A 16859-nucleotide genomic window follows, 5' to 3' on the forward strand; every position below is an offset into this window, starting at 1 on the left:
CCTGCACCGACACCGATAGTTACGGTGCGCCCGGGTCAATTTCTATTTGTTCGGTCTCGGCCCCCTCGACCATGCCGACGCCTTTGTTGGTGCTCATCGGATCACCCTCCTGTTGTAAGGATGGGCTCTTCCCCTTCTCTGATTTCTTCGCCACTTTGAGGGATTGCATGTTACACCCTCTGGCAGATATTTGGTCATTGACAGTTTCGTCCCTTTCGTCCTTGGAGACGAGCTTTTGCGCTTCCCCCCGGTCCGAGACATACATCAATGTCAGGGCCCGGATGGACATCACAGCATCGGCCTCACTCAAGGTGACTCGACCTATGAGGACGTTGTAGGCGGACGAACCGTCAATGACCACGAACTCAGAAAAAACATTCTTGGCCGCACCGTCTTGGCCAAACATCACCGGCAGATCTAATAGACCTCGGGGTACCAGGCGGCCCGGAGAAGCTGACTGTGGGTTGGTGCAGGGGCTCAGGTCCTCAATCTTCAGACCGAGATTGAGAAATCATTCCCTGAACATGATGTTTGTATAGGCGCCCGTATCAATTAGGCACCTCTTGACCAAGTGGTTGGCTATGTCTAGGTGGACTACCAATGGGTCGATGTGCGGGGCTACGACTCCTTCGTAGTCTTTCTTTCCGATGGTTATATCGGGGACGATGTGAGCGGGGATCGCTGTGGTGGGCACAAAGTTAATGGCTTGGTAAAGCTCATTTTGATGTCGTTTGTGCCCATTAGCCGACCCGCCGTTCTCGTTTCCTCCGATTACAACCTGGATCACTCTCATTCTCTGGAATACTGATTTCCTGTTCGCCCCGTCAGAGCTGGATTCTGGGTTCCCAGCTACGTACTTGTTGAGGGCCCCCTTCCGGATCAACTCCTCGATGGCGTTCTTCAGATGCCGACAGTCGTCGGTCTTATGGCCGGGCTGGCCGTGGTAATCGCAGAATTGGCTTGTATCGCCGTCCGCCCTTGTCTTGGGAGGTCTTGGCCATTTCTGCCCTTCACTCTTGCTCAGGGCAAAGACCTCGGCCGGTGATTTGACCAGGGGGGTAAGACCGTGATACCGCTTCTGGGTGTATGGTCCCGAACTCCCCCCGGCGCCCGCCGAGTTCTGCTTCCTGTTAGATTTTTCAGGCCGTGACCGATCATTGTCATGGCGACCTTCGTCAGCATTCTCTCGGCGGCTCCTCCTTTCCTGGTGCCCAGTTTCACTGTGGCCTACCCAGGTCTTGTGGTAATCCTCCACCTTTATGGCCTGGTCGGCCATCCTCCTAGCGGAGTCCAGGTTGAGGTCCCCGCACTTGATCAGCTCGTTTTTGAGCTCGCCTTTTGGCAGGCCCTTCATCAGTGCGAAGGCCGCCAATTCGGTATTTAGCTCCCGAATCTGCTGAGCTTTCGCGTCGAACCTCTTCACATAGCTTCGTAGAGACTCGTCCTCCCCCTGTCGGATAGTGAGGAGATCCGATGTCTCCACGGCCCTTCTCTTGTTGCAGCGCATCGGGGCGAAGTTGTCCCTTAGGTCGCCGTAGCAGTATACCGAACCGTTAGGCAGCCCCTTGTACCAACTCTAGGCCATTCCATGAAGGGTTGTTGGGAATACTCGGCACCATTTCTCATCAGGCTGCTCCCATACCGACATGTAAGATTCGAAAGCCTCGGTGTGGTCGGTTGGGTCGCTATCCCCTTTGTATGATAGGGGCGGCAGCTTCAGTTTGGTCGGCACGGAGACTCCGAGGACATAGGCATTGAGGGGTTGTCTGACCACGTGTCGAACGACACGTGGCGATCGACTCCTCGCACCCCTAGTCCGACTTCTCTCCCTGTGGTGGGAAGGGCTTCTTGTTGCCCGACTTTGGAGAGTCGGACTTCTTTCTTCATATCTTCGGGGGTGGCCTCGTTGCCGCGGCGACGCTGTCCTCCCCCGAGTGAGGGAAGGACTTTGGTCTGCCACTGGCAGTATGGGCTCCGCCGACGTCCTAGTATGCTCCGCTCCTTGCATTGCCCCGGACAAGTTGTTCGGGGTCACTTTTTGGGCTCTGGTCACCTGCGGGTGTGCTGCCGTCACCATCGTTGCGGCGGGGTGATCGCGATTACCCATCGAGTCCAGGAAATGCAGTTTGTTTCGCATCGACCACATGTCCCATGACAATGTGACGCGTGGCCGCGGACGGCGGTGTTTGGTAGTATTGGCATCCCGCACGCGGTTGAATGACTCGGCTGGTAGGTGGGACTGCCTAATCTCGGAATTGTGGACTGTGTCATCCTGATAGAATGCAGTTTCGTCAGTCACAACTATTTCTTGTTGCTTTGACATTTTCTTAGCTTGTTGGGTGGGTTTTGTTTTGTGTTTTTTTTTGTAAGGGATTTGACTAGCTTCAAGTGTCTTCTCCCCACAAAAATATCTCGTTTAGAAGTATACTCGGTCACTTGAAAACAACTTAAAAAGAGACTTGTTAAATTCTGCACACAATTTTACTAAATTCCACACATTTTTTCACCTTTTTTCCGAGTTTAGATTGGATCGGGTAATGCCAGTTCGTTCAGGTCCGAGGCATTTCAAGTCAACTATTATCTAGTTATTTATGGATAATAACCCACGCCCAGCACCACCACTCTCACCCCAGTTAATTCGGTGGCTCATTAAATTTAGGAAAGCAAGAATCAAACTTAGAGCGGCTATCTCCGAGACTCCCATAATCCAATAAAACGAAGAGAAATACTTGTGTCCTTCGGAAGAATGTCCTCTTTACACTTAATGAAGGAGGACCATCCTCTATTCCTCCTCATGTCCATTTTGGTCCTCCTCCTTTTAGTGTAAGGAGGACGTCCTCTCAAAAGACGCGAGTATTTTCCTGAAACGAAAACAGCATAAAAAATGGGGCTAGGACAACAAATGTAGTTCCATTAGTGCCTACTCTCCAAGAGTTTAATGAGGATAAAAGGGCATACAATCATTGGAAATCTACAAGAGCATTTTGTGTTCTAACTTTATACCAGATATAGCATTGTACTCTATTAGAGCTGACAAAGATTTCATTCAATTTGTGTCATACTGGAGAGCTGACAAAGATTTCATGCATTTAAAGTTAGAACAAAAGTACATATTTCTGAAACACCTTCAAAATCTTCTTAAGCACAAAAATGGCAATTCTAAAAATAATTGCAAGTAGGAGTGACCCTTAAAAAACCAGGAAAGCCATCATTGTTGACTCTATTGGAAAAATATCTGAATTGTACTAATGGCTTTATTGTAAGTCGGAGCATATTTGATCAGTTCTCATCTTAAGAGAGACTTAGAGCATTTGTACTAACTACACTAATCAATAAGCCAGCAAGAAAAAACAGTGTCGGGTGTCTTAATGATTGTCTAAGAGCGTATCATTCTTGCAAACGAACCAAGAATACATCATATGAGGCAGACTCGTTAAGAAATAAAAAGTGACCAACAAAATACTGGGAAAATAAAAGGACGCAGCTAATGGCCTAAAGAAGCACAGTAGGTAGCAGTCACGGCAGTGTAGCGGACAAGGTTGGCCTCGTACCTAATTCTCTAGAAATGAAAGACGCGCTTTTGGAGATGCTCTTGGGAACCCCATCAACGCACTTGACATCTTCAGTTTTGACTCAATACCAAGTTCACCAGACTTTAGGAACAGATTTTCTAGGACAGTTGAAATGGCAAGCAGGTATTCAACCAATTTGAGCTCCGCACTTGATCCTGTGATACCCTTAATAATGACCTCACGGAGGTGATCCAATTTGTAGTTGTAGTTGAATTCAACAATGTCCTGGCCAACATTTACACCTACAGTTACCTGTATAAATAAGTAGATTCATGTAAGAAAAACAATTAAAATATACGACAGATGTGCAAGTAAACTAAAAAGGAATTCGTATAAACCTGAATTACTTACTGAAATGTCGAGCTTCATAATGTAGGGACAACATTCAATCATGGACAGAAGATCACGGAGAACACCAAATTCACTCAGCCTTAGATTACTAAGACAAAGTTCGTTTAGGTGTTTGAATGTGACCGATGAAGATCTTTTGATACCACCTGCAACAAATAACTTACATGCACAAGGAGAAGGGACTTCAGGTTGGAGAGCAAATTAAAATAAACTATATAATCTACTTCTCAAAGTAAAAGAAAAGCAGTAGTTTTCTTAGCACTCGCACACCGTCATTACCTTAAACAATTGACCATCAAATGTGATGGACTGAAGTTGACAAGAATTTGCAAGAAGATTGGCAGCATCAAATGTTTCCACAGTCAAGGACTTCAAGGAGTGCAATGATATGCTTTTAAGACAACGGATATTTCGGAAAGCTAGAGACTCAAAATCGCCAAACAATTCCAAGGTTTGGAGACGAGGCAAATCTACTACAACATGATCCATACCAAACCAACTAAAAAGGTGTAACGTTTCCAGAACTTTACAATTTTCAATCAAACTATGGAAAACGTTTGGTTTGTTAAAGTGGACATCTAACAGTATAAGGCTCCTGAGATTAGGAAAACCACTGAAATCAGTAGGGGGAGAATTTAAATTGCAGCCAATAAGCATTAGGCGTACTATCTTTTTGCACTGGAAGATGTAAGAAGAAATATCAATTCTAGAAGACGGATTATTTCCAATGAATAAGTCTCTAACTCCATTTTTAGATAGAAAAGATATCCATTGGCTGTGACTCATACAATCCTTCGATGTATCAAACGGAATACGAAGATCAAATTTATGAACGAGACCATCGTGATAGAGGAGAATGTTACTAATAATTCGGCTGCATTTTTGCCAATCAGAATGTTTCCAAAAATCACTGTCAAAGAAAAGGATCTTTAGTGATAACCAAGCACGTCTCCATTGTTTGGACAACACGCTTGTCTGTGCAGCCATGCGAATCGGCAAGTTTTCAAGGATTTTGTCAATCACAAGATCCGGAGCATTTTCGAAAAAATCCTTCATTCTTTTAGAAGACTTGGAACAAGCGATGGACTGCAATAAAAGGAGAAAAGTTGAGTTCTTCACTATTCAAAGTGTGCTTTGAGATGAATTTTGAGTCAATACCCTAAACACAAAGCATATCATCAATTCATTGTTCCTAAGAATGCTACCTTAGTATTTACTCCGAAATCATTAATAGTAACCAGAACTCCACTAAAAGTGACTTCCACAAGCAAAACTAAATTAGTATAAATGTTGCTGAAGAAAAAAGGCATGCAATCTATTATTTTGAGACTTTGATTAACAAACATGCAGATCGGGTGCGGAAGTAAGGGGACAAGCGGTAAGGACCATGCATTGATAAAATCCTAATTGTTGCTGAAAAAATCCACCATGTTTTGCGAAGACAGAGGAAAAGGCATGGACTACTATAAAGGGATACAAGTCTATGTTATTATCCTCAATGCGATAAGGCGTGCTGACAAATTAAAACGATAAGGCGTGCACAAGTACGTGCCAGCTAAACACGGATCAAAGAAATCAGGCAATATACAGTCTACATGTCAAGTTGGCAGAGTTGAATTCACTAAAAAAGATACGGAGTATGACAATGAAGATTGAAGATGCAGACAGTCAGACACATATTCCTTGTTTCCATCAATCTCTAGTTCCTCAAAATTACTACTACCAGCATTTTATTAAGATTCAGGACATCGATTTGTTCTTGTTCTAGTAAATGTCAATTCATATCAAACCAAACCCAAATGACGAAGCAGATAAATGAATATTCTTGAGATTAGCCCGTGCTTTCTAAGCTAACTCGTAAAAATGGCGACAATCTTGTAGTCATAGCAATCATTACTCATCACCAGAAATCTACAGCAAGAGACTTCCACTAGCAGAAGTGTGCTTTGATATCAAATACAACTATATAAGTCATTCAGTACTCTCTCCAACTCGATCCAATTACTACATTCGACCAAATACGACGAGAAATTTGTAAAACGTATTAAATTGAACCAAACTATGCTCAGTGGTGGAACGAACTTGGCCTAGCAGCCAACTAGTAGCATCCCCCAACCCACCAAAAAAATATGATTTTTTTCCCGAGTTTTAGTTAAAATTTTCAATTTTTTTCTAGTACGCCTTATTTCATTCATAGTTTGCGCCTAACCATAAACCCCGGTTTCCCTAACGGCCATGCTAGGAACAAAATAAGCACATTAATTTTCTGAATTTTTTGCAAGCACAGTACAGCAACATACATACATTGGCTTAGAAATTGTGGGATTGAAATCAAGTAACAAATAACAGCAAAATCAAGATAAAATAAAATGGGTTTAGCCCAGATTTTGAGGAGTGATCAAGTTATGAATTAATTAGGGTTCATCTTCCTCAGAAAACCCAAATTAAGTTGATGGGGGAATATCAGCAACAATTATCAGATTGCATGTACATAAAATGTAAACATAATACTAAAATAAGTAGATTGTAAAATTTAATTACAGTAGCAGAGAGATTGAACTTACAAAGAAGTGTGAACTTGAGTTGAAAAGGAGAGTGAAGATATATTGCTCAAAATGGGCAACTCTTCCCCTTGAAAATCACATATAAAGACCTCGCAAAATGGTTAACCGGTCTGGGATTGGGTCGGGTCAGTTTGGGCCGAGTTAATTTCAAATTGGCAAGAGTTTGGGTTGGATCGGATTGGATTGGTCCTATTTGTTCAGGTTCGGGACATTTAGAGTCAACCATTATCTAGTTATTTATGGATAATAATCAGTTTGTAATAATAAACATTCGGTTCGAGTTGTATTTTGTCAGGTTAATTAGGTTCAGGCTAAAGTTGAGTCTTGAGTCTGAGCATCAGGGGTGGTCAATTTTGTCAACTCTACATATATGTCATGAATTCATGATGGGTGTTGCTCTTTCACATACGGACTTTACTCTTTCACATACATATTTTCATAATGTTTCCAAATACTACCCTTCTTTCTACAAAAAAAACCCTTAATTTTATCCTTTCTCTTCCTCCTAAAACCTAATTTAATTTCACTCAAATTCTTCAATTATGAAACTTAATTCTCATATCAAACAAATAATTAGTCTAATTTATCAAAACATTACATTAATTTATGCGACTTGATTATTTTGTCATTTGTGTATTATAAAATCAAAAACGGAAATTTCTACAAACTTCTTTCGGCATGTAATTTGGTCAGAGCACTTGATTGTTTTTCTTTATACACAAGTCTTCATCTCCTCGAATGAATGGGCTACCAGTTTAATTATCTCAATCAAATTATCATTATCATCTATTTAATTCTTGATTGTTTTCTCATTTTTTTTAATTAATGAATTATAACATACTATATGGGAGAGAAGGAGTAGAGCGATTCGGGAAAATGGTACGGTCTGGTGACTCTGATGGGTGGGGGCCAGTTGTCGATTAGGGAAAGCGACTGTGGTTTCCGGTGGGTTGTTAGTGGTTGCCAGGTACAGGGATAAAGGCGAAGGCGGTGGCAGTGGGTGGTTTCATATGGGATGAGAGAAAGTTGAAAAAGTAAAAGGGATAAAATGGTAATTTGTGTATGTGAGAGAGTAAAATGCGTATGTGAAAGAGCAATACTGTTCATGATTTGGGTTATAATTATGTTAATAACGTATTGTCGCTATGAGCTTATGTCATTTTTTTTATACAAGAAAAATACATATATGTCCTGAATTCATGAGTTAGGTTAGGAATATGTTAATAACGTATTGTCGCTATGGGCTTATTATGGCTTTTTTTTACATAAGATATATTCGGTCATTTGAAAACAACTTAAAAAAAAGACTTGTTAAATTCCACCCACAATTCTACTAAATTGCACACATTTTTTCACTTTTTCACTTTTTCCTGAGTTTGGATCGGATCGGGTAATGCCAGTTCGTTCAGGTCCGGGGCATTTCAAGTCAACTATTATCTAGTTATTTATGGATAATAATCCACAGCCAGTACCACCACTCTTACCCAGTTAATTCGATTGCTCATTAAATTTAGAAAAGCAAGATTCAAAGTTAGAGAAGCTATCTTCAAGACTCCCAAGGCCCAATAAAACGAAGAGAAATACTTATGTCCATTGGAAGAATGTCCTCCTTACACTTGAAGGAGGAGGACCATTCTATGTTCCTCCTCATGTCCATTTTGATCCTCCTCCTTTGAGTATAAGGAGGGCGTTCTCTCGAAAGACACAAGTATTTTCCTAAAACGAAAACAGTGCAAGTAAAAAATGCAGTAGAGATCACCTGTTCCATTCTTATGTTTCATACCTTTCAGATCTTGACACATCACACTTGAAATAACAAAAATGTATATCTTAAAGTGCTAATGTGTCAACTGTCATTAGGAGAAATAATGGGACACAAGATGGGACACGAAGCAGAAGATTTGCTCTGTAAAAAATGGGGCAAGGACAACAAATGCACTTCCAAGTTGCCTACTCTCCAAGAGTTTAATGAGGATAAAAGGGCATACAATCATTGGAAATCTACAAGAGCAATTTCTAACTTTATACCAAATATAGCATTGTACTCTATTAGAGCTGACAAAGATTTCATTCAATTTGTGTTATACAGGAGAGCTGACAAATTAAAGATTTCATGCATTTAAAGTTAGAACAAAAGTACATATTTCTCAAACACCTTCAAAATCTTCTTAAACACAAAAATGGCAATTCTAAAAATAATTGCAAGTAGGAGTGACCCTTCAAAAATCAGGAAAGCCATCATTGTTGACGCTATCGGAAAAATATCTGAATTGTACTAATGGCTTTATTGTAAGTCGGAGCATATTTGATCCGTTCTCATCTTAAGAGAGACTTAGAGCATTTGTACTAATTACACTAATCAATACGCCTGCGAAAAAAAAAACAGTTTCGGGTGTCTCAATGATTGTCTAAGAGCGTATCATTCTTGCAAACGAACCAAGAATACATATGAGGCAGACTCGTTAAGAAATAAAAAGTGACCAACAAAATACTAGGAAAATAAAAGACGCAGCTAATGGCCTAAAGAAGCACGGTAGGTAGCAGTCACGGCAGTGTAGCGGACAAGGTTGGCCTCGTACCTAATTCGCTAGAAATGAAAGACGCGCTTTTGGAGATGCTCTTGGGAACCCCATCAACACACTTGACATCGTCAGTTTTGACTCAATACCAAGTTCACCAGACTTTAGGAACAGATTTTCTAGGACAGTTGAAATGGCAAGCAGGTATTCAACCAATTTGAGTTCCGCACTTGATCCTGTGATACCCGAAATAATGACCTCACGGAGGTGATCCAATTTGTAGTTGTAGTTGAATTCAACGATGTCCTGACCAACATTTTCACGTACAGTTACCTGTAGAAATAAGTAGATTCATGTAAGAAAAACAATAAAATATACGACAGATGTGCAAGTAAACTAAAAAGAAATTCGTATAAACCCTATTTACTTACTGAAATGTCGAGCTTCATAATGTAGGGACAACATTCAATCATGGACAGAAGGTCACGGAGAACACCAAATTCACCGAGACTTAAACTTCTTAGACAAAGTTCGTTTAGGTGGTTGAATGTGACCGATGAAGATCTTTTGATACCACCTGCAACAAATAACTTACATGCACAAGCAGAAGGGACTTCAGGTTGGAGAGCAAATTAAAATAAACTATATAATCTACTTCTCAAAGTAAAAGAAAAGCAGCAGTGTTTTTAGCACTCGCACACCTCATTACCTTAAACAAGTGACCATCAAATGTGATGGACTGAAGTTGACAAGAATTTGCAAGAAGATTGACAGCATCAAATGTTTCCACAGTCAAGGACTCGAAAGAGTAAAGTGATATGCTTTTAAGACTGCGGATATTTCTGAAAGCTAGAGACTCAAGTTCACCGATCAATATCAAGGATTGGAGACAAGGCAAATCTACCACAACATGATCCATACCAAAACAACTGAAAAAGTGTAACGTTTGCAGAACTTTACAATTTTCAATCAATCTACGGAAAACGTTTGGTTTGTTGAAGTGGACACCTATCAGCTCAAGGTGCTTGAGATTAGGAAAACCACTGAAATCAGTAGGTGGATGATTTAAACTGCAGCCTATAAGCCTTAGGCGTACTATCTCGCCGCAACGGAAGATGTAAGAAGTAATATCCATTCTAGAAAACGGCTTTGAAATTAAGATCTCTCTGACTCCATTTTTAGATAGAAAAGATATCCATTGGCTGTGACTCATACGATCCCTAGATGTATCAAACGGAATACTAAGATCAAATTTATGAACGAGACCATCGTGATAGAGGAGAATGTTACTAATAATTCGGCTGCATTTTTGCCAATCAGAATTTTTTTGCTCCTTCCAGAAATTTTTGTCAAAGGATAGGACCTTTAGTGATAACCAAGCACGTCTCCATTGTTTGGACAACACGCTTGTCTGTGCAGCCATGCGAATCGGCAAGTTTTCAAGGATTTTGTCAATCACAAGATCCGGAGCATTTTCGAAAAAATCCTTCATTCTTTTGGAAGACTTGGAACAAGCGATGGACTGCAATAAAAGGAGAAAAGTTGAGTTCTTCACTATTCAAAGTGTGTTTTGAGATGAATTTTGAGCAAATACCCTAAACACAAAGCATATCATCAATTCATTGTTCCTAAGAATGCTACCATAGTAATTACTCCGAAATCATTAATAGTAACCAGAACTCCACTGAAAGTGACTTCCACAAGCAAAACTAAATTAGTATAAATGTTGCTGAAGACAAAAAAGGCATGCAATCTATTATTTTGAGAGTTTGATTAACAAACATGCAGATCAGTTGTAGAAGTAAGGGGACTAGCGGTAAGGTCCATGCATTGATAAAATCCTAATTGTTGCTGAAAAAATCCACCATGTTTTGCGAAGACAGAGAAAAAGGCATGGACTACAATAAAGGGATACAAGTTAAGTTCTTCACGTTTCAGAGTGTAGATGGGGATGAATTTTGTACCGACACCCTAAACAAAAAGCATATTTCGACCCAGGACACTGCTTCTCCTTCTCCTGGACAAAGAATATTCATAAATACATGAATAATGTTGGAAACTTATGGATAAGGTTGATGAGGTTCCTGGGTTGTGTCGGATAGAAAGGGGGGCAGCGAGGGAACTACCTACTCATTATTCGGGCCAACTGACAAATTAAAACAATAAGTCCATAACAAATACATGCCAGCTAAACACGGATCAAAGAAATCAGGCAATATACAGTCTACATATACATGGCAATATACAGTCTACTACCAGCATTTTATTAGATTCAGGACATCGATTTGTTCTTGTTCTAGTAAAGGTTGTTTCATAGCAAACCAAACCCAAATGATGAAGCAGATAAATGAATATTCTTGAGATTAGCCCGTGCTTTCTAAGCTAACTCGTAAAAATGGCGACAATCTTGTAGTCATAGCAATCATAACTCATCACCAGAAATCTACTGCAAGAGACTTCCACTAGCAAAAGTGTGCTTCGATCTCAAATACAACTATATAAGTCATTCAGTACTCTCTCCAACTCGATCCAATTACTACATTCGACCAAATACGACGGGAAATTTGAAAAACGTATTAAATTGAACCAAATTATGCTCAGTGGTGGAACGAACTTGGCCTAGCAGCCTACTAGTAGCATCCCCCAACCCACCAAAAAAAATTGATTTTTTTCCGAGTTTTAATTAAAATTTCGATTTTTTTTTAGTACGCCTTATTTCATTCATAGCTTGCGCCTAACCATAAATCCCGGTTTCCCTAACGGACATGCTAGGAACAAAACAAGCACAGTGCAGCAACATACATTGGCCTAGAAATTGTAGGAGTGAAATAAAAAAAACAAACGACAGCATAATCAAGATAATAAAATAAAGTGGGTTTTATCCGGATTTTGAGGAGTGATCAAGTAACGAATTAATTAGGGTTCATCTTCCTCAAAAACCCAGATTAAGTTTATGAGGGATAAATTAGCAACAATTATCAGATTGCATGTACATAAAATGTAAACATAGTTCTAAAATAAGATAAGAGAGAAAGTAAATGTAAAATTTAATTAAGTTAATTTTGAGGAGTGATCAAGTTATGAATTAATTAGGGTTCATCTTCCTAAAACATAATACTAAAATGTAAATGCAAAATGCAGAGAGGTTGAACTTACAAAGAAGGGAGAACTTGAGTTGAAAATGAGAGTGAAGATATTGCTCAAAATGGGCAACTCTTCCCCTTGAAAATCACTATAAAGACTTGGCAAAATGGTTTGGGTTGGATTGGATTGGATTGGATTGGGCTGTTTGGGACATTTCGAGTCAACCATTATCTAGTTTATTTATGGATAATAATCAGTTTGTAATAATAAACATTCGGGTCGGGTGCTATTTTCTCAGGTCAATTAGGTTTGGCTAAAGTCGGATCTTGAGTTTGGGTGTCAGACCGGGTCAATTTTGTCAAGTCTACATATAGTTTGTCATGAATTCATGATTTGGGTTACAATTATATTAATAACGTATTGACGCTATGAGCTTATGCCATTTTTTTATAAAAAAAATTACATATATGTCATGAATTCATGATTTGGGTTTTTTTTTTTGCCAGCCGTAAAGAAAAGTACATCAAACTAGTCATAGATTCACAAGCAAGACTATGAGCCACATTATTAAAAGACCTAGGAATAAAACTAAAAACTAAACAATGAAAGGATGTGGTCGTCGAGAATAACAGTAACGAGATGATGTGGTCGTTCAAGCCCGACAAGATGACAAACAAGAGAAAGGCACCAAGGAGATCTCCAAATGACGAAGCCCCTGTTCCACAGCCCATAAAAGAACCTCTCTTATCCCCTTCTGCGCTGCAAAGCCGACTCAGCCCTAACACTTTTCCTTGCCGAGAAGATATTTTCCCTAGTTTCTTGAGAAGACGGCCCACCCAATACCCGCATTATCCATAGATTTCCAACCTGCATCGACCATAATTCTTAGACAATCACAAGAATTGATGGTCCCCAAGACACATACCGGTTTACTTTCGCGAACCCAAAGGAGTCGTTCATCTTTCACCACAAAATCAGCCTTCGTGATGCCTTCTTTACCTTTTTTAACCACATCCAAAGCCTGATCGACCGTCCCCACCACTTGCGACCAAAGATTGAAAAATATTATTGGGTGAAAGGCTATCCCGTGAAAGAGAATACAATTTCGGACACTCCATAAACACCAAAACGTTGCCAGGAACCGGACCAACCGAACATCCGCTGCCTCAAGCTTTCCCAAATAGGAAATCCAATCAATGAGCCATTTCTCAATGCTCAAGTTAGACCCATAGTTAGTACGAATGCCAATCTCTGAACAAGCTCACAACTTCCGTGACACAGGACTGTCACGAAATAAATGCTCTATCGTTTTCATAACCATACCGTCATTCGCGCAAAATTTACACTCTGGATCAACCCCAATATTACGCCATGCAAAATTGCTTCCAACTGAAAGAGAATTAATAATGATCCGCCAAATCAGAACTTTACACGTTTGCGGCCCCGGAAGCCGCCATAGTTTCCGTTTACAAAAATCCCTTCCGTCATCATTAAGCTTTAGCTTGTCCTTGTTCGAGCCCCTTCGTTCCTTAAACTCACCAAATAGAATCCAATAACCACTTTTCACACTATACTCCCCAACACTATTATGCAACCAATAGAGATCATCTCTCGTCCGTGAACTATAGATGGGTGTAGTAAGGATACGTTTGGGTTAGGAATATGTTAATAACGTATTCTCGCTATGGGATTATTATGGCTTTTTTTTTTACACAACAAAAATATCTCGTTTAGAAGAGTACTCGGCAGTGGAAAACAACTTAAAAATAAACTTGTTAAATTCCGCACACAATTTTACTAAATTCCACACATTTTTTCACCTTTTTCCGAGTTTGGATCGGATCGGGTAATGCCAGTCCGTTCAGGTCCGCGACATTTCAAGTCAACTATTATCTGGTTATTTATTTATGGATAATAATCCACACCCAGAGCCACCACTCTCACCCAGTTAATTCGGTCCTTCATTAAAATTAGGAAAGCAAGATTCAAAGTTAGAGAAGCTATCTCCGAGACTTCCATAGTACAATAAAACGAAGAGAAATACTTATGTCTTTCGGTAGAATGTCCTCCTTACATTTAAAGGAAGATGACTATTCTCTGTTCCTCCCCATGTCCATTTTGGTCCTCCTCCTTTGAGTATAAGGAGGACGTCTTCTCGAAGGACACAAGTATTTTCCTAAAACGAAAACAATGCAAGTAAAAAATGCAGTAGAGATCACCTGTCCCATTCTTATGTCCCATATTCTTCAGATCTTGATACATCACACTTGAAATAATAAAAATGGTAATATTATATCTTAAAGTGCTAATGTGTCATTAGGAAAAATAATGTGACACAAGATGAGACATGAAATGGGACAGATGATCTACTCGGTAAAAAATGGGGGCTTGGACAACAAATGCACTTCCATTAGTGCCTACTCTCCAAGAGTTTAACGAGGATAAAAGGGCATACAATCATTGGAAATCTACAAGAGCATTTTGTGTTCTAACTTTATACCAGATATAGCATTGTACTCTATTAGAGCTGACAAAGATTTCATTCAATTTGTGTCATACTGGAGAGCTGACAAAGATTTCATGCATTTAAAGTTAGAACAAAAGTACATATTTCTGAAACATATTCAAAGTCTTCTTTTTTTTTTTTTTTTTTTTTTGGTACGTATATTCAAAGTCTTCTTTAGTCAGCATCTATAGTACAGTACCTAAGCACAAAAATGGCAACTCTAAATATGATTGCAAGTCGGAGGGACACTTCAAAAATCAGAAAAGCCATCATTGTTGACTCTATTGGAAAAAGATCTGAATTGTACCAACGGCTTTATTGTAAGTCGGTGCATATTTGATCCGTTCTCATCTTAAGAGAGACTTACAGCATTTGTACTAACTACAGTAATCAATAAGCCAGCGAGAAAAAAAAACAGTTTCAGGTGTCTTAATGATTGTCTAAGAGCGTATCATTCTTGCCAAGGAACCAAGAATACATATGAGGCGAGGCAGACTCGTTAAGAAATAAAAAGTGACCAACAAAATACTGGGAAAATAAAAGACGCAGCTAATGGCCTAAAGAAGCAGAGTAGGTAGCAGTCACAGCAGTGTAGCAGACAAGGTTGGCCTCGTACCTAATTGTCTAGAAATGAAAGACGCGCTTTTGGAGATGCTCTTGGGAACCCCATCAGCGCACTTGACATCTTCAGTTTTGACTCAATACCAAGTTCACCAGACCTGAGGAACATTTTTTCAAGGACAGTTGAAATGGCAAGCAGGTATTCAACCAATTTGAGCTCCACACTTGATCCTGTGATACCCTGAATACTGACCTCATGAAGGTGATCCAATTTGTGGTTGTAATTGAAGTTAACAATATGCTGGCCAACATTTTTACCTGAAGTAACCTGCAGTAATCAAGTAAATTCATGTAAGAAACAAAATAAGTATATGACAGATGCACAAGTTCAGAAAAAGTTATACAATCGAATTTACTTACTGAAATGTCCAGCTTCTTAATGTAGGGACAACGTTCCAGCATGAAATGAAGGTCTCGGAAAACACCAAATTCACTCAAACTTACATTACTTAGACAAAGTTCGTTGAGGTGGTTGAATGTGACCGATGAAGATTTTTTGATGCCACATGCAGCCAAGAACTTACATGCACAAGCAAAGCAAAAGGGACTTCAGGTTGGATAGCAAATTAAAATAAACTATATAATCTACTTCTCAAAGTAAAAGAAAAGCAGTTGTTTTTTTTTGCAATCGCAAACATCATTACCCTGCACAAGAGACCATTAAAATTGATGTACTGAAGATTGGCAGCATCAATTCTTCCAACAACAAGGAGCTTCTTCGTCATTGTCGTTGTCCTCAAAGAGAACAATGATATGCTTTTAAGACTTGCACAATTTCTGAAAGCTAAAGACAGAAAATCGCCGCTCAATGTCAAGGTTTGGAGACTAGGCAAATCTACGGCAAAAAAATCCATACCATAACACATAAAAAGTTTTAATGTTTCCAGCATTTTACAATTTTCAATCAAACTACGGAAAACGTTTGGTTTTTTAAAGCGAACAAGGGACAACTCAAGATTCCTGAGATTAGGAAAACCACTGAAATCAGTAGGGGGAGAATATAAATTCCAGCCACGAAGCTTTAGGTCTTCTATCTCTTTGCACTGGAAGATGTAAGAAGTAATATCCATTCTAGAAGACGGATACTGATTTCGAATGAATAAGTCTCTGACTCCATTTTTAGATAGAAAAGATATCCATTGGCTGTGACTCATATGATCCTCAGATATATTAAACGGAATATAAAGATCAAAGACCTGAACGGGACCGTTGTGATAGAGGAGAATGTTACTAATAATTCGGCTGCATTTTTGCCAATCAGAATGTTTACAAAAATCACTGTCAAAGGAAAGGATCTTTAGTGATAACCAAGCATGTCTCCATTGTTTGGACAACACACTTGTTTGTGCAGCCATGCGAATCGGCAACTTTTCTAGGATTTTGTCAATCACAATATCTGGGACATTGCCAAAAAAATCCACCGTGTTTTTAGAACACTTGGAACAAGCCATGGACTAATATAAAGGGATACAGATTCGTTTAGAGTACAATCACAAGAAGTATCGCCACTAACTCACTTCCTCACTCAATTTGTAACAATCTTACTCTCTTTCGGATGTTGAACACTATTTTATCTCTCAAATAATGCTCTCATTTATACTAACCATTGCCTTCATAATTCACGGTCTTTCGTAAGTGTTGT

The 16859-nt window shown here is 39.6% G+C and overlaps 4 protein-coding genes across 6 annotated transcripts in view; all 4 read right to left on the reverse strand.

Annotated features, from left to right (window-relative positions):
• LOC141599542 (F-box/FBD/LRR-repeat protein At1g13570-like) overlaps positions 1-12233 on the reverse strand; it is a 51323-nt gene extending 39090 nt beyond the window's left edge. Inside the window, exon 1 of the mRNA XM_074419577.1 lies at positions 12163-12233. The gene's annotated coding sequence lies outside the window, so the exon portion shown is untranslated. The remainder of the gene's footprint in view (positions 1-12162) is intronic.
• The window catches only part of LOC141598835 (F-box/FBD/LRR-repeat protein At1g13570-like), a 280794-nt gene that overhangs the window by 131402 nt on the left and 132533 nt on the right, over positions 1-16859 (reverse strand). The gene's annotated exons all lie outside the window — the stretch shown is intronic.
• The window catches only part of LOC141598833 (F-box/FBD/LRR-repeat protein At1g13570-like), a 55884-nt gene that overhangs the window by 31154 nt on the left and 7871 nt on the right, over positions 1-16859 (reverse strand). Inside the window, exons 1-4 of one of the 3 annotated variants that reach the window (XM_074418635.1) lie at positions 6488-6676; positions 4203-5009; positions 3924-4082; positions 3366-3824 (exon numbers count right to left, since the gene is read on the reverse strand). The exons of 1 other annotated variant lie outside the window; for it this stretch is intronic. In XM_074418635.1, the coding sequence (XP_074274736.1) occupies positions 3552-3824; positions 3924-4082; positions 4203-4979 (1209 nt within the window). In that variant the 5' untranslated portion in view covers positions 4980-5009; positions 6488-6676 and the 3' untranslated portion in view covers positions 3366-3551. Of the gene's footprint in view, positions 1-3365; positions 3825-3923; positions 4083-4202; positions 5010-6487; positions 6677-16859 lie in introns of those variants that run through there. One more of the 3 variants, XM_074418632.1, reaches the window with a different exon arrangement.
• Positions 8864-16859, reverse strand: part of LOC141598832 (F-box/FBD/LRR-repeat protein At1g13570-like) — a 68796-nt gene continuing 60800 nt past the window's right edge. Inside the window, exons 2-4 of the mRNA XM_074418629.1 lie at positions 9716-10528; positions 9438-9596; positions 8864-9339 (exon numbers count right to left, since the gene is read on the reverse strand). Of these exons, the coding sequence (XP_074274730.1) occupies positions 9067-9339; positions 9438-9596; positions 9716-10498 (1215 nt within the window). The 5' untranslated portion in view covers positions 10499-10528 and the 3' untranslated portion in view covers positions 8864-9066. The remainder of the gene's footprint in view (positions 9340-9437; positions 9597-9715; positions 10529-16859) is intronic.

The sequence above is a fragment of the Silene latifolia genome, chromosome 9 (genome assembly GCF_048544455.1).
Source record: "Silene latifolia isolate original U9 population chromosome 9, ASM4854445v1, whole genome shotgun sequence".
Lineage (NCBI taxonomy): Eukaryota > Viridiplantae > Streptophyta > Magnoliopsida > Caryophyllales > Caryophyllaceae > Silene > Silene latifolia.